General features: G+C 49.4%; 1 protein-coding gene and 1 long non-coding RNA gene across 2 annotated transcripts; one reads left to right on the forward strand and one right to left on the reverse strand.

The window, feature by feature from the left end:
* Window positions 1–517: 517 nt before the first annotated feature.
* On the forward strand, window positions 518–12,590 carry LOC111186177 (DNA dC->dU-editing enzyme APOBEC-3B-like). The gene is made up of 8 exons (XM_022596458.2): window positions 518–650; window positions 1,976–2,132; window positions 4,050–4,320; window positions 4,546–4,660; window positions 10,064–10,220; window positions 10,943–11,210; window positions 11,494–11,609; window positions 12,309–12,590. The coding sequence occupies exons 1-8, from the start codon at window positions 571–573 to the stop codon at window positions 12,396–12,398; spliced, it is 1,254 nt and encodes a 417-aa protein (XP_022452166.1). The 5' UTR covers window positions 518–570; the 3' UTR covers window positions 12,399–12,590.
* Window positions 12,591–14,629: 2,039 nt separating this feature from the next.
* On the reverse strand, window positions 14,630–24,318 carry LOC149748074 (uncharacterized). The gene is made up of 2 exons (XR_016395060.1): window positions 20,904–24,318; window positions 14,630–19,303 (listed from the first exon to the last, which is right to left on the reverse strand). It is a non-coding gene; the product is annotated as an uncharacterized LOC149748074 (long non-coding RNA).
* Window positions 24,319–25,824: the final 1,506 nt, after the last annotated feature.

The raw sequence follows: 25,824 nt of genomic DNA on the forward strand, positions 1-25,824 counted from the left end.
TCGTGCAAGCATGCCCTCTCTCTGCCACGCGAAGGCTGAGGGGACTCTTGCCGAGGACCAAGCACAGAAGTAGGAATTCAAAGCACATCTGTCCCCTCACTTCTGGCTATGCCAGGAGAAAATAAGGAGTCCTGATCCAAGGTCCATACTTTCTCATTGTCTCCATTCATTCAACAGGCGAGTGTAGAGCCAGGTGCAGATTTGGGCTGGGTGCAGGGGTGGGGTGGAGAGGGCTCCAGCCCGCCCCTCCCCCAATGGGAGCAAGTCTTTGTCCTGCTCTCTTCCGCCAGGGTCTGTCCCATCCCCCTCTCTCTGGCATCTTTACTTTCTCTTTCCCTTTGCAATAACCTCGGGTCCTGCTGCACAGAGGGGTCCAGCTCCATCAGAGACTGACCTCTGCCAAGAGGGAGGGCCCAGGAGAAGGTGGGTCGGAGCCTAAGGAAGCAAACCACCCCAGGGCCCTCCCACCCCTGGTGCCAAAGCAGGAAGGAGGTGGAGCCTCGGCTGAGACGGCCTGGGAGGTTGCTCACAGTTAAGGGGGTTTTCTACACAAGAGCCCTGGGAGAGGAAATGGAGCCCCAGCACCCGAGACAAAGGGCAGGGATGGGACTAGCCAGCAAAGGAGGCTGCAGCCAGAGGCCCCGGATCAGGTACCGCTGCTGCCTGCTCTGTCCCACTGGACCCCGTCTCCAGCCCTCTCTAGGGCTGCGCCTCTGTCCTTGGCCTGCTTTCCCCCCCCCCCCCCCGCGCAGTCCCTGCAGTCCCAGCCTTGTTCCTTTCCCTCTTTGGGCTCCTTCTCTGCAGGGCCCACTCCCATCTGGGGTCTTTGCCCTGCTCTGGGGGTGCCCCCACTATTGTTTCTGAACTGGCCCCTCCCAAACCTCCACCCAGCTCTGAGGGTCTTCGTGGCCCAGCTCTCAGTCTGAAAGTCTGTCGGGCTAGGCCGTCCCCTCCCTGCCTGTGCAGGGCTGCACCCTCTATTGGTCGGAAGTATCTGTGCTCTGTTAACGCTTAGAATTTGGCGAAAGGATGATTGACGCAGCTGGTGACTTTTTAAAGCGCTCTGATCAGTTTTCTGTAGTATTTACACCATCGTAAACACAGTGTGAGAATAGCTCTCTGAGGCAAGAAGATAAATCATCTCTTCCAAGGATATCTCAACTCTGAGCAGGAAAATAAATGCACACTGTTCACAAACCTGGCCATACCCTAGGTGACCACGCTTCACGTTTATAACTGTACCACTAACAGCTCTAATGGAACTGGAGGAAAGATCAGGAGAAACGCTCCTATTTTAAAATTAAGTAGAAAAGAAAGCCACACCCAAGACTTCACACAGCTGCAAGGTCACATAATGGAAGAGCTGGAAATGGCCTGGCCTGGTCAGGGGACCCAGCTCTATCACTTACAGCTCTGTGACTTAGGCAGACTACTTGTCCCCCTCTGCATCCCCGCTTCCTCCTCTATAAAATGGGCATGGCTGCCGCAGCATTTGAGTTCAGATACAGAAAGCACTTGTAACCATAGCCCAAGCCTGTGAATTTAGGTGTTCATCCGACATTAAAACACAAAACAAACACGCGCAAGTGAAAAGTCAGGAAGGAATTGAACTGAAATGTTAAAGGCTCTGATTTTGGAGTGGAGAGGTTTTCGTTACTCTTTTTTATTTTTCTAATGATTTGGGGGGTGGGTGGGCAGGAAAACCGGAGTGGAGGTGGCGGGATGTGCTATTGGAAGTAGCAGAGCCAGGGCCCCTGTGGGAGAACATCACCCATCCCTGCTGTCCCAGCACCCTCTCCTCTCCCTCTCCCCCAGCCTTCCTGCCTGGAAAGGCGCAGGAAATTCTCAAGGCCCAGGCGGGTTGCTGGGAGGCCCAGCGCCTAGGGCGTCCAGGGGGCTACGCTCTGGAGAGACCAGCCGGGAGTAACTCCAGCGGGCGCTCTCTGCATTTTCCCTTTTCTCTCTTTTGCCCCAGACACCCAGTGGAGTGGTTAGATCGCCAAACCTTCTCCTTCCACTTTTGCAACCTGAGATTTGCCAGTGGGCGGAACTACACCTACCTCTGCTACCAGGTGGAAAGACTGAAGCACTGCTCACCTGACTCCTCCGACTGGGGTGTCTTTCAAAACTGGGTATGGGCCCCAGGACACTCTCATCGCAGGCGGGAGCTAAGTGTTGACCCAGAAAAGAGGCGCAGCCGAGAGACACAAAAGCATTTATTTGGTGCCTTAGAATTGCAATGCGGGGAGCACAGATTCAGGAGCAGCCTGTGCTGTGTCCCGCCACAGGGAAAAAAGCCGGGCGGGGGCGGGGGCGGGGGCGGGGGCGGGGGCGGGTATCGGCAAATTGCGGAAGGTTTAGGATGCTTGCACAAGTTGTTTTCCCAATATTATGATTGGGGGATATAATTACAATTGCAATTCATTGGTTTTCAGAGTATATTATGTCAGATACTAGGAAAATCCCTTTTGCAGTGTGTCCAGTTTTTAATCAAGAATGCGGATATGGGGACTTCCTTGGCGGTCCAGTGGTTAAGACTGGGTGCTCCCAATGTAGGGGGCGCTGGGAACTAAGATCCCGCATTTCGCCCGCACCCAGCCCCGCCCCAACCCAATAAAAAAGAATGCGGATATAGCAGTGACAGGCTCTGTCCTATGCCCTTGCCCAGTGTAATAGTTCAAATCTGGTGCCTGTTTCAAAAATGGGATGAAATTTTAGCCCCCAAATGGTGTCCCTCATGTCAGAGGTGTTACACAGGTTCACATAAGCCAGTAGAGGACGTGGAAAAAATGGTAATAAGTCCAACGCCTTTTGGGGGTTCTCAGTGGCGGATGCATCTTCCCACACATTTTCTTAAGTCCGGGAACCGGATACGTGATAGTGGTTGACTTAATCCCACAAAGCCTTGTTTAGCGAGTCTGCTGGTGGGGGGTCTCTGAGTTTGTCATCGGGCTTGGCGAAATGTCCCCCCACCCGCCTGCCCTCCTCCACCCAGAGGGCAGCCTTTTCAGAACCTGTGTGCGGAAGGGGCGGGGAGGGGGTGTGCACTGTAGCGGTATTATCCCATCAAAACCTAATCTGAGTCACAGGTGTCATCTCACTCTTTCTACTACCCAGTGTTCAAAAAGTTAAGAGAAACTGATGAAATTAATATTGACGCTGTGTTAGACAACACAGTCATCCCTAGATATGGGGGTGGGGAGGTTGGTTCCTGGACCCCCACGAACACCAAAATCTGAAGATGCTAAATCCCTCACGTAAGATGGCATAGCATTTGTATATAACCTACCCACATCCTCCCATAGACCTTAGATCATCTCTAGTTTACTTATAATACCTGATACAATGTAAATGCTATGTAAATAGTTGTAAATACAATGTGGATGTTATGTAAGTAGTTGCCAGCCTGGCAAATTCAAGTTTTGCGTTTTGGAACTTTCTGGAATTTTTTTTTTCCTGAATAATTTCAATAGGTTGAATCTGCAGATAAGCAACTCTCATATACAGAGGACTGACTGTATACCTAATCTATTATCTCAATTAGATGTATTTTCTAATATATAACTAATATAAACCTCATGAGATAGTTTACATTCTTTTTTCTTCATACGAAGTCACTGAAATGAACTGTGTATTTTTACACTTGCCACACACCTCCCTTCAGACGAGCCGCACCTCAAGTGCTCTGTAGACACGTGTGGCTGGTGTTTCTGCCAACGGACAGGGAAGCTCTGTGGGCCTCCCAGCAGACAGCACCTAGGGACCGAGCCTGGACCCCACAGGGCCTGGACCAAAGCAGGCACTCAGGTTACTTGTAGAATGAATGAATGGGAGGATGGATGTTAGAATGAATGGGTGAGTCGATGAATGAGGGAAGTCGATGACTAAAGAAGAAAAGGGAGGGGAGAGATGGAAAGAAGGGATAACTCCTGAACAACCTGCCTCTGGGATGCCCACCCCCCTTACCCCTCCTCCCCAGCTCCCTAGCCCAGCCTCACTGCCTGCTCTGGCGGCCAAAAACGCCCCCTTTCCGCCTCCATCTCTCCCAGGTCTATTCCTGCCATGCGGAACTCTGCTTCCTCTCTTGGTTTCGCGCTAAGAAGCTGTCCTCTTACGAGCAGTACCACATCACCTGGTTCTTATCCTGGAGCCCCTGCTTGTCATGTGCAGAGCAGGTGGTTGCGTTCCTGAAGGAGAACAGGAACGTGAGGCTGAGCATCTTCGCCGCCCGCCTCTACTACTTCTGGAAACCAGATTACCAGCACGGGCTGCGCATGCTGCGCCACCAGAGGGCCTGGGTGCGCATCATGTCCTTCCGAGGTGAGAGCAGAGGGGGCTGGGGGCTGGAGGGCGGGGCGGTGGGAGGGATGGGGGCGGACCTAGAATACCCGCCAGGAAGGGTGAGCGGGCGGAGAACCTGGGAAACGAGGCAGGACTGAGGGCACACGGCAGGGAGTGGGCAGGAGGGGGCAGGGCACAGGATGGTCAGCAGAGAAGGGCCTCCCAGGGCCCGGACCTGATGGCTTTCTCTCCTCTTTATCTCAGACTTTAAATACTGTTGGAAAAACTTTGTGTACAATCAGGGAATGCCCTTCAAGCCTTGGAAGAAACTGCGTAAAAATTATCAGTTCCTGGTGGCAAAGCTTCATGAAATTCTCGGGTGAGGGCTTCCTTAGCCTTCCTCCCCACACCTCCTCCTTATCTCCGAGTACCTTCCACCTCCCTCCTCAGCCTCCTCTCCTCCCTGGCCCCAGAGGGCCACTGCCCTTGGGCTGCCCCTGCCCTCCCTCAGCTCCTCTCTCCTTTCTTCCCCCAGCGTCTTCCCCTACCCCCCCCCCGTGAGATCTCCCTCTCCCCCAGCGAGGGAGCCCCACCTCCTCCCATCTCACACATTGACCAAACCTTGTTATTGAACTGAACATAAATGGGCATGAATATGTATAAGTGTGAAAATGAGATTTGGAAAACATCCTTGAAGACAGACTTGACTTATCAGAGAACGAGGCTCCTTGATGGGAATGATGGTACCCGTTCGCTAGGATATCCGCAACAAAACGCCACAGACTGGGCGACTTACGCCACAGACTGGGCGACTTAACAACAGGTATTTTACTTTCTCACCGATGTGGAGGCTAGAAGTCCTAGATCAAGGAGTCGGTAGGTTGGGCTTCTCCTGCACCCTTCCTCCTTGGCTGCAGACAGCTGCCTTCTCTCTCTATCCTCAGATGGTCTTTCTTCTGTGCATGACCCCTGGGGATCCCCAGGTGTCCCTCTGTGTGTCCCAGTTTCCTCTTCTCATAAGGACATCAGGCAGATTGGACTAAGGATCACCCTAAGAGCTTCCTCTTAACACAATCACCTCTTTAAAGGCCCTATCTCAAGTATAGTCACGTTCTGAGAAACTGGAGGTTGGGATTTCAGCATATGGATTTGCAGGGACACGGTTCAGCCCATACGATGACCAAAGGCTTTTTTGAGCTGAGCAGGCGCAGTGAGAGCAGGATCCTTGTCCTGTGTGTCTCTCTCCGGGTTATGCCCCCTTGACCCTGACTCCTCTGCTTCCATTCCAGACCTTGGTGTCCCTAGAACCCCACCGCCACCCCGCCTTCACTTTGTCATCATCACACCCTGTCCTCACTCTGCTCATCCCTCATCCCATTCCCAGATTGCTGCCAGAGGCGAAGCTCCGGGGGTGGTGACGGAGAATGAGCAAAAGGAAAAAAAGAATGCTTACGTTTACATTTAAATACGTTTTTAGAAACAAGAAGTAGGATTGGGGATGTGAGGATTGAGATTGCTGGAGCTTTTTCAAAAAGCAGAATAGAAAGTGGAAGGGCTGCTAAGAGTCAGGTCAGAGGCCACAGCTCAGTTGCTCAAGGTAGATCAGGAAGCGAGCGTCTGGCCCTTTTGTCCACAGAGCCAGTTGCCGCCTGAACGCACCGGGGAGGAACTCAGTGGAGGTTCCAGAAAGGGTGGCCGGGATTGTGGCAGGGCCAAAAGGGAGTAAGAGCCTGGTGAGGTGGGATTCTGGGCAGGCAGATGCAGAGGAAGGAACAGCAAGTGGGAAGCTGTTGGTTTGGAATCTGTCCTTAAAGTCCTTGTGGAGAAGGTCTGGGGTCCCGCTGATCTTGGCCGTCTGGGTGGGAATTGTCAGTAGCAGCAGACACTTTACTCTCCCTTCCTGTTTGCACTGCTGCCTGGGGGTCTTGGGCAGAATCCAGGCTGTCTCTGGTTGCTTCGGCTCTTCTGCCTTGATGCTCTCCCTGTCGGTGTTTCCTTCAAGGAGGGAGGCACAGAGGGACATGGTTGGGGATGGCATACCTCCTGCTTGTCTTGGGCATTAAAACGGGCCACAGTGGCCAGCTTAAAATGTCCCTCTCCTGGCACACCTGCATTTTGGCCCATCTCAGGTGGCTCACAGGAATCTCCAAGCCGGGGCTGTAGGATTGCTGTCACTAGGGAAAGGCCAGCAAAGGGTTTCAACCTTCTTGTCCATCTTTCCTGCCTCTCAGGCCAGGGGTGACTTAGCTCTCTGAGTTTGACCAACACTTCAGTGTACAAATCTGATCACTCTTTGGATTTCCCTGGTGGTCCAGTGGTTAAGACTCCATGCTTCCAGTGCAGGGGGCACAGGTTCAATCCCCGGTTGGGCAAGCTCCACGTGCCACGTGCTGTGGCAAAAAAAAAAAAAAAAAATCTGGTCACTCTTCCCAGAAGGATCCAGCTCATTCTAGAATCTTTTGTTGGCTGTGGCCCTGGGCATTAGGACAGATGGGGGTGAAGGGGACACCATTCCTGTGGATACTCTAACCTCCTGCCCAAGCTCTTGTTACCCCCGAGGCCGTACCAGGGCCTGTGGGGCAGAAGGTGGTGTGTGCAGGGCGGGCAGGGGGGAGCAGTGGGATGACAAGCTGGGAAAAGTTAATTTGGGAATCACATTTGTGTGCAGTTTGGACTGGAGGTGGCCATGACTGCTCTAAGACCTCCTCGCTAGGTTTCAACTTTCCCCAGAGCTGTTTTCTCATCTGGAGGTCTTGGTGGCCACGTGACAAAGTAAGCAGATAGCTTACCCCTTCTCTTGTGCTCCCTCCCCCGCTCCTTTTCATGGAACAATGAGGAAGCAAGGGGAGGGAACCAGGCTAGGCTTCCTGGACAGCTTTCCAGTTCTGCCATTTATTTGCTGTGTGACCTCAAGAGAGTGTCTTAACCTCTCTGTGCTGGGACCACATCTAAAATGTCAGGATAATGCTCCTCCCCGCTTGATGCTACTGGGGAGCTGGGGGTAGCAGATGGTGCACAGGATCTGCTCAACACAGGGCTGGAGATGAAGATCTGGAGTACTGACCCCCAGCCCTCATTTTCCGTCCACCCAGAGTCTTGTCAGGGTACTGAATAAAAGCTAAGTGCCAAGTAGGAGTAGGTTGGAGAGGTCTCCAGCCTACCCCTCCCCCAGTGGGGGCAGGCCTTTGTCCTGCTCTCTTCCGCCAGGGTCTGTCCCATCCCCCTCTCTCTGGCATCTTTACTTTCTCTTTCCCTTTGCAATAACCTCGGGTCCTGCTGCACAGAGGGGTCCAGCTGCATCAGAGACCGACCTCTGCCAAGAGGGAGGGCCCAAGAGAAGGTGGGTCGGAGCCTAAGGAAGCAAACCACCCCAGGGTCCTCCCACCCCTGGTGCCAAAGCAGGAAGGAGGTGGAGCCTCGGCTGAGACGGCCTGGGAGGTCGCTCTCAGATAGGGGGCTGTCCTAAAAAAAGGGTCCTGGGAGAGGAAATCGAGGCAGAGTGCCTATGACAAAGGGCTGGGCTTGGACAAGCCTTCCTAGGCCAGGAGACTGCATCTGGACTCCTGGGATCAGGTAAGTCCAGAGCCCAGGAGGAGGAAAGAGGATGGGTCTGAGAGACAAAAACCACCCTGGGCCTCCCACCTCCTCTTACCCAGACAGGAAGGGCATCTACCGCTCCGAGAGCTGTAGGGGAACGCTCTCAGATAAGGGACTTTCCCAAGGCCAAGCGCAGCCTTGTGAGAGGCAGGTGGAACCAGAGATCGCAGTGCCCAGGGCAAGCTGGGACATGTCTGCCAAGGAGGCTGGGGCCCGGCTGCAGGGGCCAGGTGGGGCTGCTGGTCCTCCTCGCTGCCTCGGGCTCCGCGCCCAGCCCTGGGTTCTCTCCCTCTCTGGTTCCTTCTCTTGCCTCGGGCCTCCCAGCCCTACCTCTGCCACAGCCTGTCTCTCTGTGTCCCTGGCCATATCCCATAGGCATGGCCACTGGGTCTTCCTAAAGCTCTCTGTGCACCCTCAGTCCTAGACTTTAGGTTCAAGGATGAGTGAAACAATGTTTGGAGTCAGCTATAAAAGCGTTTTTGTAAATTTTATGTTAAAGGCACAATTTTGCAGAGAATATTCTCATTTCTCCTCTGTGGAGGGAAAACTCTCCAAGACAAGAAGATAACTCGTTTCCCATGAAGACACTACCAAGTATAAAAAATTCAATTGGTCTTTAAGTACTTCTTACAAGTTGTTTCTATCGTACCTACAGTTTTAGCTATTCAGGGGCAAGGTGCAACATTTGTGCTATGAAGATAAGTCCTCTTGTCTCAAATGTGAAATATCTCAGCCTTGAGTGTCTGGCTTTCCCCAGGACTGGGGAGTTTCTCAGAACATGGGAACTTCAGGGCTAAAATCAGGAAGACTCCGGGCAAACGGGGCAGTGGTTGTCTCAGGTGTGCTATGAATGGGGTTTCCCTTCTAATCCTTACCCTGAGGGTGGCCAGTTGCCCTCATGGGGAGTATGAACTTCAGGCGAGGTCATTGGCCAGTAATCGAAGGCCACAGTCCAGAGATGGCCTCTTCAGCAATCGTTACCCAAATCCATCTAAAGTTTTACTAATTAACACAAGGGACGTCAGAGATAGGTTTCCACTGATGACGTTTGTGGCTTTGTTAATTAGCATAACATATCAGAAATGGTTTTTCATTGGTGGAACTGGTGGTGTTTCAATGAGTTGGCTGGAAATATGGCGAGACTCCTCTGGCCTTGCAGGAACAAAGTATTGTGTCCCGTGGTCTGGGCCGTGAGGGCACCCTTGGCTTGATTCCTGTGTCCAGATGCCAATTCTGAGGCTCTGAGGTCATCTGAGTCTGACTCGGTGGTCAACCAAGTGACGTTACCTTGGGTGGAGTGTCCAGGAGGGCAATGGGCTGGGGCCATCAAGCCTCCCAAGCTCGTTCTGACTGGCATCTGCTTGGTCATGGGTGTCCACGTGCAGTGCGGCTCCGGCCAGAGGGTGCCTTCATGCGCCTCTCTGGGGCCCGGCAGGAAGGCTCCTGGTTACATCCACCTACTGCTGTCCGTGCAGAGCCAACAGCACTTATTGAAAAGAACCTGGTGGTTCTGCATCCCCACATGGGCTGGGCCACTTTGCAGTATAACATTAAATGAAAAAAAAGCAAGATACAAAATGGAATACTGTATAGAGTACAGTCATAATTAGGGGGAGAAAAAGCTATGTGAGCCCTTCAGCCAAAAGGCTCTGTCACAACACTACCTTGGTGACAACAGTTTTTCCTGTTCACATGCCTCTGTGCTCTTTGTACAGACAAAATTATGATACACACACCTCGGCCAAGAGCACAGTGTTAAAGGAAGCTCTTTAACTTCCATCCCCCTCCCCACTCCCCAAAGAGAAGGGTCCTGACATTAGGTACAGGGTTGAGGTGCTTGTGGGACCTTAACAGAGGGGTCTGGGGCTCAAGACAAAGATGTGAGAGACGAGGAAGGACATGCCGTGTCCAATTCTCGGGGTGGGGGCACCCCCACTCAGCCCAGGAGTCCTGCCTGCAATGGCCTCTAGCATAGGCTGGAGGGGTGGTGATGTGTGAGGGGGGAGAGCTCGCCCTCTTCCCTCTCCCTCCCAGTACTCCTGGCCAACAAAGAAGGAAGAGACCCTCCCTTACCTCCCCTTAGGGGCCTAGGTGAACCCAAGGAACTGGGTTCAGAATGTGACAGAGCCTTGGGTGACACCAGAAAACACTCTGCATCTTTGGTTTTCTCCTTCCTGTTGCACAGAAACACAATGAATCTGCTAAAAACAAATATATTCAGACAACAGTTTGGCAACCAGCCCCGGGTCCCACAGCCCTGCTACCGGAGGAAGACCTATTTGTGCTACCAGCTGAAGCAGCTCGATGGCTTCACGCTTGACAAAGGCTGCTTCCAAAACAAGGTGCCAAGTGGGTTCCCTGGGCACAGGGCAAGCAGGGGCAACCGCACCAGGCAGGGAAAATCCTGAGGCTTAGCAGAATCTGAGTGACCCCACTTCCCTGGAGCTCTCCACATTCTTTCCCATCCGCGGGCCACCACACAAGCCCTTCCCGCCAGCAGAATGTACCTCCTAACCCCTCTTTGAGAAGTTGATGTTTCCTCATCCTCCAGATCTCAGCTCGGTCACCACTTCGGGGAAGCCAAGCGCTCTTCCAAGGACTGAGCACCTAACCTCACCTACAAGATCTCCATCACACTTCTGCCTTTCTGCCATCTTCCTACCTGTCCCGTCCCCTCTCCCTCCCTCCCTGACCTCCCTGGTACCCTCAGGTTCAAACATCTCCGGACAACCTCCTGGACATGTCCAAAAGCCAGGTCACAGAGTATTCAGGACTGTGCCCTGGGGGTGTCTGTTCTACAACCCGTCTCCTCTGGCCATTGGGACCCTGATCTGATTCCAATGAAGTTACAGGTGCTTGGGGAGTGTGGAATTAATGGATGAGTGAGTGAGTGAAGGAATGAATAATTGAAGGAAAGAAGGAGGTTCTTTCCTTGTGCTATAGGCAGTTCACATACTGGAAAGTTCACAGGACAGAGGCCCTCGTCCCGAGCTTCACCCTCGGTGTGTGACCTCTGGCCTCTGCCTTCTAACCAACCCTTCCGTCTCTCTGAGAACCTCTCCAGAAACAGCGACATGCAGAAACTCGCTTTATTGACAAGATCACCTCGCTGAATCTCGACCCAAACCAGCGCTACAGAATTATCTGCTATGTCACGTGGAGTCCCTGCCCTGCCTGTGCCGGGGAACTGGTTGATTTCATCAACGGTCAGGACAACCTGAGCCTGCAGATCTTTGCCTCCCGCCTGTACTTCCACTGGGTCAGGGTGTTTCAGAGGGGGCTGCAGCAGCTACAGGCAGCCCAGGTCTCAGTGGCTGTCATGACCCGCTCAGGTAGGAAGAGAGACAGAGCTGTCGGTGGACGGGAGGATCTGCGGTTCCAAGAGCGAAAGCCACTGAGTGGGAGTGGGGGAGAGGGGAGGCTGGAAAGGAAGGATGGCGGCCCAGCTGAGACCCAAGGTGTGATACCACCTGAAGGGGAAATTCCAGGGACAGACTAATTCCAGGGAGAGGAAGAGAAGGAAGGGGAAAGGAAGGAGGGACGGTGGCCCTGCTGGTGCAAGCTTGCTGCTCCCCTGCCCTTGGGGCCTGACTCAGTTTCCCTCTCTCATCTCAGAGTTTGAAGACTGCTGGGAAGAGTTTGTGGATAACCAGGGGATGCCCTTCGAGTCCTGGGATAAGCTGGAACAATACAGTGAAAGCATAAGCCGTCGGCTCCAGAGGATCCTGTCGGTGAGAAGCTCTCCCCGCTGCAGGCCCCTGGCCTCTCCACGCCCCGCCGACCCCCTTCCCAGCTTCAGCCCCACTTCTGTCTGTCAATCCTCTCCTTGCTCTCTCCCCACTGCCCCCCACTGCTTTCTCTTTTCTCATGACACCCCCTTTAGGTCCCCTCTTCCAGGGGCTCCCAGTTCCTTCGTTCTCTCTCTCTTCATAGACTTTTTTTTTAATACACTTTATTATACTTATTTATTTTTGGCTGCGTTGGGTCTTTGTTGCTGCGCGCGGGCTTTCTCTAGTTGTGGCAAACAGGGGCTACTCTTTGTTGCGGTGCGCGGGCTTCTCATTGCGGTGGCTTCTCTTGTTGCGGAGCATGGGCTCTCGGCGCGCGGGCTCAGTAGTTGTGGCTCACAGGCTCTAGAGCGCAGGCTCAGTAGTTGTGGCACACGGGCTTAGTTGCTCCATGGCATGTGGGATTGTCCCGGACCAGGGCTCACACCCGTGTCCCCTGCATTGGCAGGAGGATTCTCAACCTCTGCACCATCAGGGAAGCCCCTCTTCATAGACTCTTGTTAGCTTTCTGTTTCTCTTAAGGCATCCCTGGCCTGCCTTGATCCAGTTCTTTTCTTGTCCCGGCATTTTCAGCCTCGCCTCTGTTCCCCTTCCTCCCTCAGTTTCCTGCCAACCGAAGCTTTCTCATTTCTCTCTCAATAGCCCTCGAATTGGAATAATTTAGAGGATTCCTTCAGAGACTTGAGACTTGGATCCCCATCCCCTTCATCGTTAAGAAGTGACTCAAGATGACAGGCCCTGGGGCATCTCACTGCTTCATAAACTGCTGGCTCTTAGGAGCAAGTAGCTCCACGGTCACCCCTGACCCTCGCCCAAGTCCACAGACCTTTCTTTCCTCTTTCATTCTTCTTTTTTCCTTTCTTTTCTAAGTGGGTAAATATTTTTATAATTGAAAAAATAAAAATAATTTGAAAGTCTGTAAAACTTGGGTTACTTTCTGAAAGGAGAATCAGGTTTTTCCTTCATAAAAAGATGAGTATAAAGAACTTTCATACTACAGCACTAAGGAAAAATTTACCTAAGAATTCCTAGTATAGGGACATCTCTGGTGGCGCAGTGGTTAAAAATCCACCTGCCAATGCAGGGGACACAGGTTCAAGCCCTGGTCCGGGAAGGTCCCACATGCCGTGGAGCAACTAAGCCCGTGCACCACAACTACTGAGCCTGTGCTCTAGAGCCCGTGAGCCACAACTACTGAGCCTGCGTGCCATAACTAATGAAGCCCACACACCTTGAGTCTGTGCTCTGCAATAAGAGAAGCCACTGCAGTGAGAAGCCCGCACACCACAACGAAGAGTAGCCCCCGCTCGCCACAACCAGAGAAAGCCCGCATGCAGCGACTACTAAAGCCCACGTGCCTAGAGCCCGTGCTCTGCAGCAAGAGAAGCCACCAAAATGAGAAGCACGCGCACTGCAACAAACAGTATCCCCTGCTGGCGGCAACTAGGGAAAGCCTGCGCAGCAACAAAGACCCAACACAACCAGAAATACATTAAAAAATTTTATAAAAAAATAAAATAAAAATGGACAAAAAAACTGAATAGACATTTTTCCGAAGAGGAACTGCAGATGGCCAACAGGCACATGAAAAGATGCTCAACATCGCTAATCATCAGGGAAATGAAAATCAAAACCACAATGAGATATCACCTCACACCTGTCAGAATGGCTAGTATCAAAAAACACAAATAACAAACGTTAGCGAGGGTGTGGAGAAAAGGGAACCCTTCTACCCTGTTGGTGGGAATTCGTGCAGCCACTGTGGAAAAGAGCACGGAAGTTTCCCGAAAAACTAAAAATAGAACTATCATATGACCCAGCAATACCACTCCTGGGTATTTATCTGGGAAAACAAGAACACTGATTTGAAAAGATACGTGCATTCCAATGTTCATAGTAGCGTTATTTACAATTGCCAAGATATGGAAGCAACCTAAGTGTCCATCAACAGATGAATGGATAAAGAAGATGTGGTACATATATACGAAGGAATATGACTCAGCCCTAAAAAGGAACAAAATTTTGTCTTTTGCAGCAACATGGATGGACTTAGAGGACATTATGCTAAGTGAAATAAGTGAGACAAAACAAATACTGTATGATATCACTTATATGTGGAATGTAAAAAATACAACAAACCAGTGAATAAAACAAAAAAGAGGGCTTCCCTGGTGGCACAGTAGTTGAAAGTCCGCCTGCCGATGCAGGGGACACGGGTTCGTGCCCCGGTCCGGGAAGATCCCACGTGCCGTGGAGCGGCTGGGCCCGTGAGCCATGGCCGCTGAGCCTGCGCGTCCGGAGCCTGTGCTCCGCAACGGGAGAGGCCACAACAGTGAGAGGCCCGCGTACCGCAAAAAAAAAAAAAAAAGCAGACTCACAGTTATAGAAACAAACTAGTGGTTACCAGTGGGGAGAGGGAAGGGGGGAGGGGCAATATAGGGGTGGGGGAGTGGGAGGTGTAAGATAGGCTCCAGGATGTATTGTACAACACAGGGAATAGAGCCAATACTTTGTAATAACTGTAAATGGAAAGTAACCTTTTTTTTTTTTTTTTCCGGTACGCGGGCCTCTTCGGGTTTGGAAGGTATAAAATAATCAACAATAACAGGAGAAAGTTTGTATCTTCTTTTCCAGTGTTTACACAATTTCTGGAATTTCCTTGTCTTATTCCATTCCTTAGAACTCCAAGACAATGAGGAGTAAATGGTGACATGGTCCCAATTTAACTGAAATGATTTTAATATTTTGCCATTATAATAATATTCATTGCTTTTCTATAAAAATCATTTTGTACACTTGAATTTGAAAGGGAAACAAAAAAGAGAAAAGACGCAGGGTAAACAAGAGGGCTGAAGTCAGAATTAATGTATAAAAGCTTTTTCTCTATATTAACAACAATTACCTAAAAATGGAAAAGGGGGAAATATTACACTTAAAAAAGCAATAAAAAGTATTAAATCCAATCAACATACAAAAATCAGTTGCATTTATTTACACCAATAATTAAAATCCGAGAAGGAAATTAAGAAAGCAATCCCATTCACAATAGAATCAAAAAGGATAAAATACTTAGGAGTTAACCAAGAAAACCAAAGACCGCTACATGGACAACTACAAAACACTGCTGAAAAAAATTAAAGAAGACACGGACAAGTGGAAAGACATCTCATGTTCATGGATTCGAAAAGTTAATATTGTTAAAACGTCCATACTACCCAAAATGATCTACAGATTCAATGTGATCACTTCAAAATCTCAAAGTCATTTTTTGCAGAAATAGGAAAAAACATCCTAAAAGTTCATATGGAATTTCAAGGGATCCCAAATTGCCATGCAAACTTAGAACATGCATAAATTCTGGAAAAGATACAAAGTGTCAGAAATTAAAATCTGTATGACGGGGACTTCCCTGGTGGTGCAGTGGTTAAGACTCCGCGCTCCCAACGCAGGGGGCCTGGGTTCGCTCCCTGGTCAGGGAACTAGATCCCACATGCATGCCACAACTAAGAATTCGAATGCCACAACTAAGGACCCCGCCTGCTGCAACCAAGACCTGATGCAACCAAATAAATAGGTAAATAAATCTTAAAAAAAAAAAAAAGGAATTCCCTGGCAGTCCAGTGGTTAGGACTCAGCCCCATCACTGTCAGGGGAACTAAGATCTCACAAGCTGTGTGCCGTGGCATAAATAAATAAATAAATTAATTAATTAAATGGATAAAAAGTTTAAAAAAAATCTCTATGACAAAGAGAAACTTAACAGTTTCTGATGCCATAAATAAATATTTATTATTGTTAAAAAAGACTTGGCCTAACACTCAAAGATTTCAGTTTAAATCTCCTTAGTTTGTGCATCTCAATAAAGAGTCAACCGTTACATGATTCAGATCCTACAACCTTGATTGTTCTGAAATATTTTATCTGTGAATGTTTGGCTTGTTATTTAAGACATCTGAAGGGTTCAAAAAATCAATCATATTAGATCTGTAATTGCCATTTAAGTTTTAAGGGACTGTAGCTAGTCACATTAATAATTATGTTTAAATGCTTGAGGAAAACTGATTTTCAGAGCTATATTATTTTTACAAATTGTGTAATAAACAAAGTACCAATACTAATGAGTATTCCCCTGCAAGCACAAAACACACCTGGATATTAAAGAAACTATCAAAAATTTATTAAAATTAAGATTGCCTGGAAGTAACTGAAATCCAACCAGGGGCTTAAACCAGACAGAAGCAGGGCCTCTGAGGATGGCCATGCAGTTTGTTCACCTCACAACTCCAGAGTCTTCCGTTCATGTCCTCTGCCCTGTGAACAGCACTCCCTGGGCTTGTGCAATATGGCAGCCCTGGATGCTTATCTCAAACAGAGAAGTCCAGATAGAAGCTGCAGAGCTCAGAAAATGGGCCCACAGCCATTCAGGGCCTGGGCTGATTCCAGCCTTCTGCTGTCATCCTCAGGATGTGCTGGACCTTGGTCCTTGTGGCCCAAAATATAGCCCCATCATAACATCTGTGTTCTGTAGCTGGATGGGGGGAGAGGGGAAGAAAGGTCAAAGGACCAAACCAGCTGTCTCTTAGGAGGGGTCCCAGAAGCTGCTATACGGCATTTATTTTCACATCCCACTGAGCAGGACTTAGTCATTCGGCCACAACTAGCAGCAAAGGCGTATGGTAAATGTGGCCTTTATTTTGGATGACCATGTAACTTGCTAAAAATCATGGGTTATAGACTCTGAAAAAAGGAGGAATAAAAAGAGTGGGATAATTAGTAGTTTCTATCCCATTTGTGAGAAAGCTTTTAATAATAATTGTGAAATATGTATGTACTGAGTTGGGTAGTATCCCCCCCTTCCCAGGACCTCAGAATATTGCCCTTATTTGGAAATAGAATCGTTGCAGAGGTAATTATTTATGATGAGGTCACACTGAAGTATGGTGGATGCTTCATCTAACAGCACTGGAGTCCTTCAAGAAGAGGAGAGACACAGACTCGCATGGCGAAGTTCGTGTGGGGTGAGAGATAGAGGCTGCAGTGATGATCTACAAACGAAGGAACACCAAGGAGTGCCGGCAACGCCAGGAGAGAAAGGCCCCAACTGGAGAAGACACAGGAAAGATTCTTCCCTAGCGCCTTCAGAGAAAGTACGGCCTGCCCACACCTTGATTCCAGACTTCTGTCCTCTAGAACTGTGAGAGGATACATTTCTGTCGCTTAAAGCCACCCCTTTGGTGACACTTTGTTATGGCAGCCTAGGAAACCATTACGATGTACATATATATAAACAGTGGTCCAATAAATCAGTGATAACTAATTTAAAAATGTTTGTGTGTGTTTGGTGTGGGGGAATACCGTTCACAGCTGTAACAAAAATCATGAAATGCCTAGGAAGAGTCCTAAGAAGAAATAAGTACACTGTATGAATGGAATTGTTAAACCATAATAAAGGACATAAAATAGAAGCTACATAAAGTGAAGAAACATTTAATGTTCCTAGGGAAAATATTTTATTTTTCTTCCTCCTTTCTTCTATAAATTCAAAATAATATTAACCAAAATTTCATTTGAAAATTTTGTATAATTTGAGAAATCCAATTCTAAACTCAATATGGAAAGGGAAAATCTGCAAGAATAGCCAAGACAATTCTGAAAAACAATAACAATGTTGCTGGGGGGGCAGGGAGGAGAATTGCCCTGCCAAGTATTTAAAAACTTTAAAAACATTAAATGTTAAGCACACCGTAAAGCTATAGTAGCCAAAATAGGTTAAAACTGGCCAAATCTGAGAAATTTTGAGCATTCAGGTAAATAGTGATGATAATGAATGATAGCCATTGAATAAAATAGGAAACCATGGGGCTTCCCTGGTGGCGCAGTGGTTGAGAGTCTGCCTGCCAATGCACGGGACGCGGGTTCGTGCCCCGGTCCGGGAAGATCCCACATGCCGCGGAGCGGCTGGGCCCGTGAGCCATGGCCGCTGAGCCTGCGCGTCCGGAGCCCGTGCTCCGCAACGGGAGAGTCCACAACAATGAGAGGCCTGTGTACCGCAAAAAAAAAAAAAAGAAAAAAATAGGAAACCATGAATCCATACTAATATAAATAACTACACTGAAAGTGTGATGAGGAAGGGATTTTACATAGTTTCAAATTATAGGCAGACCTTGTTTAATTGCGTTTCACTTTATTGTGCTTCACAGATACTGTTTTTTTTTTATTATTTTATTTATTTATTTTTGGCTGTGTTGGGCCTTCGTTGCTGCGTGTGGGCTTTCTCTGGTTGCAGCAAGCAGGGTCTACTCTCCGTCGCGGTGCATGGGCTTCTCATTGCGGTGGCTTCTCTTGTTGCAGAGCATGGGCTCTAGGCACGCGGGCTTCAGTAGTTGTGGCACGCGGGCTCAGTAGCTGTGGCGCACGAGCTTAGTTGCTCCGTGGCATGTGGAATCTTCCCGGACCAGGGCTTGAACCTGTGTCGCCTGTATTGGCAGGCGGATTCTTAACCACTGCGCCACCAGGGCGGTCCCGTTTGTTTGTCTTTTAAAAATATGTATTTAGTTATTTATTTGGTTGCGCCAGGTCTTAGTTGCAGCACGTGGGCTCCTCAGTTGCAGTATGCGAACTCTTAGTTGTGGCATGCATGTGGGATCTAGTTCCCTGACCAGGGATCGAACCCGGGCCCGTGCATTGAGAGCACGGAGTCTTAGCCGCTGCACCACCAGGGAAGTCCCCGACACTGTGTTTTTTACAAACTGAAGGTTTGTGGCAACCCTGCATTCAGCAAGTCTATTAGCACCATTTTTCCTACAACATTTGCTCACTTTGTGTCTTTGTGTCACTTGGAAATTCTCTCAACATTTCAAGCTTTTTCATTATTATTATATTTGTTATGGTGATCTGTGATCAGTGATCTTTGATGTTACTGTTCTAATTGGGTTTTTTCATTTTGTATCTTTATTTTATTTTATAAAGAAATTTACTTATTTATTTATTTTTGGCTACCTTGGGTCTTCATTGCTGAGCATGGGCTTTCTCTAGTTGCAGTGAGCAGGGGCTACTCGTGGTGGCTTCTCTTGTTGCGAAGCATGGGCTCTAGGCACACAGACTTCAGTAGCTGTGGCACGCAGGCTCAGTAGTTGTGGCGCACGGGCTTAGTTGCTGCACTGCATGTGGAAATCTTCCTGGACCAGGGATCGAACCCGTGTCCCCTGCATTGGCAGGCGGATTCTCAACCACTGCACCACCAGGGAAGCCCAATTTGTATTTTTAAATTAAGTTATGTACATTTTTAAAGACATAATGCTATCGCACACTTAGTAGACTACAGTATAGTGTAAACAAAACTTTTATATGCACTGGGAAACCAAAACGTTTGTGTGACTTGCTTTATTTCGGTATTTACTTTATTGTGGTAGTCTGAAGCCAAACCTGCAATATCTCCAAGGTACGCCTATACCTCCTCCAGAAAATATTTATTAACTTCAAAACAAAAAGAGTAACTTCACAGTGGAGAAGGCTGGCAGACGCCATCTTAATCAAATAATCAAACTGGATAGCATGAGTAGTCGTATCCGGATGGGGTACCATGGCAACACAGCATCACTTTTGTGATATTCCTGCTGAAGATGCGTGACCTGAATCTAATCACAAGTGATGAAATAAAATTTATATTTTAAGGCAGGACAAGAAAAATTAAACATAAAATTCTCTCTCTGCGTGTTCATTTGGGCCTCCTCCCTCCCTCCCTCCTTCGTGTGTGGTGTGCATCTGCATTACATATTAACCAGAGCTCCTCAAAGATGGGAGTGCCTACTTGACCATAAAGATCAATTTTTTTCCCTTTCTTCTGATGCTAGCAATGTCACTTTTTAAAGAATAGCTTTCTCTCCCAGCGCTGTAGGGGGTCGTGATGACTTGCTGCTTGCTTTGTCGAGGCTTACCTGGACTATGTATCCTTGGTGAACTTTAAGTAAAATACCAGTATGTCCTTTCAATGTATGACCCTTTGTCTCGAAAATGTATATGACTGTGCCTTTGACTTCTAATTAACAGGCGGAAGAGCTCTCAGAGCCTTCTGAGAATCTGCTTCCCGGGTTATAATCCTCAGTTTGGCTCAAATAAAATTCCCCTTTTTCTTTTTAACTTGCCAGTTAATTGAATTTTCATCGACATGAGGAAACATCAGGTGAGCCCAAATTCAGGGGCACACTTCAGATCGCTCAGTTACCTGTCATTGGTCATATAGCACTCCTAGCTGAAGGGAGCTGGGGAGGGGAACGGGGAAATTGAGTGTTTCGTTGGATAATTGCCACTTCCTCTCCTCCTGAATGATGAAGGTTCTACTAGCAGGAAGACGAATTGGGTGTCGGGAGGCAACTGTTATGAGCTGATTTGTGTCCCCCCTTGGAGTTCACGTTGGAGACCTAATCCCCAGGACCTCAGAATGTGATTGCATTCGGAGATAGAGCCTTTAAAGAGGTGATTAATTAAATGAGGTCATGGGGTGAACCCTAATCCAGTATGAGTGTTGTCCTTATAAGAGGGGATTAGGAAACTGACACACACAGAAGGAAGACCACGTGAAGACATGGGGAGAAGACAGCCACCTACAAGCCAAAGAGAGAGGCCTCAGGAGAAACAACTCTGCTGACACCTTGATTTCAAACTTCTAGCCTCCAGAACTGTGAGGACATAAATGTTTGCTGTTCAAGCCCCACCCTCCATTTGTGGTCCTCTGTTCTGGAGGCCCTAGGACACTAATGCAGCAAGTAAGAGTGTCAACCTCGGTGCAGAGCAGGGTTGGGGAGGGCAGGACTCAGGAGACAGTCAGCCCCACCGGGCCCTTCTTCAGCAAGAAGTGGGTACAAAGCTCCAGAAGCAGGGGCTGGGAGAGTGCTTTATGGCTGTTGGGAACACTTTATTCCCTCTTCCCTGTTGCGTGCCCTGACCCTGACGTCCACGTCAGAAGCCTATTGGGAAAGCCCTCCCCAACCCCCATAGGAGCCAACCTGGCTGGTCATTTCTAGAAAGCTGACCGCTCTGTTCATACGTCACAATGTCCAGAGTGGGAGTGTTCTCGAGGTCTGTTTGAAAAACTAGACTCTTTGTTGCTTGGGAGACCTGTCCCCACCCCTTACCTGTCCTCCTGAGTGTGCCCTCTACCTGCAGCCCTGTCAGCTCTGATTGGTCCCCATGCTACTCTGACCTCGGTCACTTTGATACCTTCTGGAAATTCCTCACCATCTCTCCTTTGTTGGATGCCTCCCTTCCTGTTTTGCAGTCCTGCTATCCATCTTCCTCTAGTTTCAGCTTGATTGGTTGCTTGACGGTCATTTTCCTGGGATTTTAGGAGGGAGAAAAAATAAATGCCTGGGGTCAGTTTGCCATCTTGAACCAGAGGTGTGGGTTGTGCTGGCTGAATGATTGGACAGATGAAAGAATCAAGAGGAAAGTGAACGAATGGTTGAGCAGAGGAAAAATGTTCACTCCAGTGACTGAGGGGTGGCGGGCGGACAGCTCCTGGGGGCAGCTTGACTGCTGTGCTTGGTTATTCAACCAGACCTTGCCCTGTCCTTGGCTGCCCTGAGGCTCCCCCGACACCCCGCCACACAGCTTCCTTGGCAAGACTCCTTTTTCTCTGTGGTAGGCAGGGACTCCCATCCCACTCCCAGCCTCCCAAAGTCGGAATGCGCCCAGCGGGGAGAGAGACTGAAGAGAGATCAAACTTCCAGGGAAGATCATTAGGGGTGTATGGGTGTTAGGATCACGCCCGGCTCAGATGCGCCTGATTCCACTAAAGGGTGGGGTCCAGGAAAAGACTGAAGGCCCTGGGTTGCGGTGCTGGGGTTGGATGGGGAAGGCCTGACCCGGGGGCATGTGGGGCTGCAGCCCCCAACGCTGGGAGCCAGTGTCTCTTCCCCTTTCCCGTCACATTTTCAAGGACAACTGGGAAACTTCAGAAAGCCGGGAAGGCTGCTGGCTGCCCGGTCCCAGGCCAGGGCGGTCTCCCTCTGCCCCTCCAAGGGCCCTCTCACTTCCCCCACCTTCTGGGGGGTCTTCTTTTCTCTTCCTTTTCACAGTTGCTGGCCCTGTGGTTCTCTACATGGCTTCTCAAGGTCGGTGGCCTCCTTTCCTCCCAGCCGCTCTCTCCCCTGGCTGCCACCCCTTCTGTTCCCAGGCTCCATCCGCACCCCTGCCACCCCTGCCGTTCCTCCCACTTGCCTTAAATCCTTCCTCTCTTGTCCATCTTTTCTCTTCCTCGGCTGGCCTCCTTTCTGTTCTTCGGCTTTTCCTTTTAGAAGGCAGCGAGGAATGAAGGTGGGATGTTGACAGCTGACCTCTAGAAAAGTCACTCACAGTGAGCTCTCTGAAGGTCCGAACCAGAAGAAACCTCGAGGCTGCCCCCGTGACTCCATGGAAGAGTCAGAACCAGACCTCGGCCCAGACGTCCACCACAGAGCTCACAAGAAGAGGAGCGGCTCTCAGGCATGGACCAAGGAGCCCTGGGTGTCCCCAGGGCCCTTTCAGGGGTCTTCAAGGTCAAAAGCTTTTCATGATAATGTTTAACATACTGTTTGTCTTTCCCACTGTATGCTCTCACAAGTGTATGGTGGAATTTTCTAGGGGCTACATACCATGGGCTATTGCAACAGACAATGCAGAAGCAGGTACGAGAATCCAGCTATCTTCTGTTAAAGCCAGACATGAAAGAGATTTGAAAAAAAAACAATGGCAATTCTTCTAATTGTTTTTGTTTTGGAAAATGTAATTATTTTTCATGAAATATTATTTATATCAATATGTAATAGGTCAATATTATTTTTTAATGAATATATATTTAAAAAATTTCTCCATGTTAATGTCTAATACAGTAAATATTGAAAGATATAACCCACGTACACAAAAGCTCTGTGGGCTTCTCAATAATTTTTAAGACTCTAAACTGGTCCTGACACCAAAGAGTTTGAGAACTGCTTGTGGAGAGATTAATACTGAGACACAGGCTCAAATTCCTGGCTCCCTGTGATCTGGCTGTGCGGACTTGAATAGCTAACCACACCCTCTCTGTTTGTCCCACGCATAAAAGTGGGCGCAGTAACGGTGCCACCACAGAAGGTTGTGCTCAGGTAACACATCTGAGAGTCAGGCTGCGCACTGTACCAGGGTCCCACGCGACTTTTCCTGGGGACCCAGAATCAGGGTGACGGCTCAGAGCTGAGGGCAAGGCCTGCTAAGTCCTCCAGTCTCTAACTGGAGTCATCAAGGAGCTGCCAGGGAAGAGGCCAGACTCTTCCCAGGCAAGAACTAAGAGGCAGCAGGAGCTCGCCCACCCACTGCCTTCTCGCCTCTTCCCAACCAACCCTGACCTTGGACCCCTGCCATCACCCCTGTGGCTTTATCTACCACTTATGTGCCCACCAACACTTTAAACTCAGAACGAAAAACTGACTGGATCGTCTTTCTTCCTTCTGGTTGCTCAGCTCCTGTCCTCTCGCCCTCCTCTCTGATTTTAGCCGTGGAGGGTAGATGGCCCATCTTCACTTCCTGCCCCGCGGACTCCTCTGATGTCCTTGACCTCTGTAGGAACACAGCTCCTAGGTACAAGGGAGTCAGTGACCCTGGGACCCTTGCCAATGAGGTACAGGAGCCTGCAGATAAACACTCCCGTCTCCGGTCCTCCGGGGTGACAATCTGCAGGGGGCTGGGGGCGGGGCACTGGAATGCTTCTCACAAAGTCTGAGTGGAATCAATCCCCTGTTGCCCACGGCGTCAACCTCACTGACACACCTTATCCTGGCTTTTCTTCCTCCTTCCCTGTCCCTCTCTCCCCAGTGCTTACTCCGGCCCCCTAGGAGTAAGGACTTTTTGGTTTTTTTTTCAACTTTACTTTTATTTAAAATGAGGCCATATTTTCCTCTTATAAAAAGAGTTCAACTAGCACTGTCGATTTTCTCATCTGTAAAACAAGAACACTGAACCAGCTGACTACATTCACTCAGAACCCAATTTCTTTATCTTACGATCACTAAGGCTCTCCCTACATCTAATATACTAAAGTTCTAAGCAAAGGAAAATATAGTACTAACGACATGTTTTGATTTTTATTTCTTAGAGTTCAAGGGTCCACCATTCACCTTGGTCTAAGCTTAAGGAACCATTCAAGGGGATACAGTGCAGATGGGAGGGGAAAACAGAACCCTCACACAAGCTGTGCCGTGTTGCAATCAGGCTTCCATTTGAAAAATAATGTCGGAGTCCTTGTAATGTCCCTAGTCCTTACCCCACCTCCAAAATAAAGTCTCAGACCTGCACCCGAGCCCAGTCCCAGACTCTTGCTCTCATGGATGCGGTAGCAGTTTGCGGGGGCTGCTGTAACAAAGTTAAGACTGGGCAGCCTGAGCAACAGGAATTTATGTTCTCGCAGTTCTGGAGGCTGGAAGTCCAAGATCGAGGTGTTGGCAGGGCTGGTTCCTTCTGAGGGCTGTGAGGGAAGGATCTGTTCCAGGCCTCTCTCCTTGGCTGGTAGATGGCCATCTTCCTCCCATGTCTCTTCTATCACCTTCCTTCTATTTCTGTCTCTGAGCCTAAATTTGCCACCAGTCGCACTGGATTAGGGCTCATCCTAATGGTATCATTTTCACTTGATTACCTCTGTCAAGACTCAATCTCCAAATGAAGTCGTATTTCTGAAGCACTGGAGGTTAGGACTTCCACATATGAATTCTGGGAGGTGAGGGGGTGGGGCTGGCTCTGGAGACACAATTCAACCCATAAGAGAAACCGAAGCTAAGACAGAGGTCCTGCACGTGGGTCTCAGAGACGGATCTTCAGGGTGGGATGTGCAACCCAATCCCCCACCAGACAGCAACAGGGACCCTGGGATAATCCCTGACATGCTGTGGCCTCACCACACCTGTGCACTGGGACGGGCTGCAGACGAAGCACTGGACACACAACAGCTCTAGCCCTGAATATAGAGTCGGCTCAGTGTAAAAGCCTGAATAAAGGGAATGGCAGCCCCAGGTCGGCCCACTACCCGCTCAGGCCATGCTGTGAAAGCCAGAAGGCCTCTTCTACGTTTTGTTTTGTTTTGTTTTGTTTTTGCGGTACGCGGGCCTCTCACTGTTGCGGCCTCTCCCGTTGCGGAGCACAGGCTCCAGACGCGCAGGCTCAGCGGCCATGGCTCACGGGCCCAGCCGCTCCGCGGCACGTGGGATCTTCCCGGACCGGGGCACGAACCCGTGTCCCCTGCATCGGCAGGCGGACTCTCAACCACTGCGCCACCAGGGAAGCCCTCTTCTAGGTTTCTTTTTGTTTTGGAAAGTAGAGTTACTTTCCATGTATGTATATCAATCATATATTGTTTTTGTATTTTATTTATGAGAGTGTTTAAAGAGCCCCTGACCTCCTGCACCCACGGGGCATATCCTGCTGGCCATGGGGCCTGTTAGTTAGTTGTAAGAGAGAAAGATCTGCAAAGGAGACTGAACACACTGCCTCATGGGCCTCTTATGCTAAGTTGAGCGCCAACAGGGAAGAGGCAGAACTCGAAGCCCTGGGATGAAAACATTAGGGATAAAGGGCCCAAGAAACTTGACCACCAGAATCCCCTGACCTCTCTGGCTGGCATTGGAAGACGGCTGACTACCTGGTGACCAAGTAAGGGCTTCACCTGAGGCAGATACTCCTCAAGATCGCACGTTTCCTTCTCAATTCACCTTCGCCTCCCCCTCCTTTTCCCAGCATTGACCAGGCAGGGGAGCACACTCCGTACCCAGGAGGAAATAACTTACCCACCGGAAGACGTGCAAGACCCACAGACACACAGGAACAGGAGTGTCAAGAACACGTGTGGGGCTGGATCTGAGGGTTTGCAACTTCGAGGGGAAAACTAACCAGACAGGGAGAATGTATGGACATGAGAGCATCTCCACGTCTCAGGATTTGGCAAGCTGACAAGGACACCTGGCGCCAGCCCCATGTACTGCCAAGATGGCTCTGGGGGGTCTGGAGGGCTCACCCCCAGGGCTGCAGCTCTTTTCTCGGCACAGCTGTGACACCATCACAAGCAATGATCAGATGCCCAAGAGCTTTTTTTTTTAAAATCATCTTTAATGTAGTTTTAATATTTTTTTGCCTCATTTACCAGATAAATCATCTA

Source organism: Delphinapterus leucas, chromosome 11, assembly GCF_059928025.1.
Source record: "Delphinapterus leucas isolate spDelLeu-1000000601 "Yukka" chromosome 11, BTC_Dleu_Yukka2, whole genome shotgun sequence".
In the NCBI taxonomy this organism is placed as follows: domain Eukaryota; kingdom Metazoa; phylum Chordata; class Mammalia; order Artiodactyla; family Monodontidae; genus Delphinapterus; species Delphinapterus leucas.

Coding starts and splice junctions, on each gene's coding strand:
- LOC111186177 (XM_022596458.2), top strand. CDS start 571: ATGGAGCCCCAGCACCCGAGACAAAGGGCAGGGATGGGACTAGCCAGC. Junction 4,321..4,545: donor GCGCATCATGTCCTTCCGAG/GTGAGAGCAGAG, acceptor TCTTTATCTCAG/ACTTTAAATACTGTTGGAAA. Junction 4,661..10,063: donor AAGCTTCATGAAATTCTCGG/GTGAGGGCTTCC, acceptor CCTGTTGCACAG/AAACACAATGAATCTGCTAA.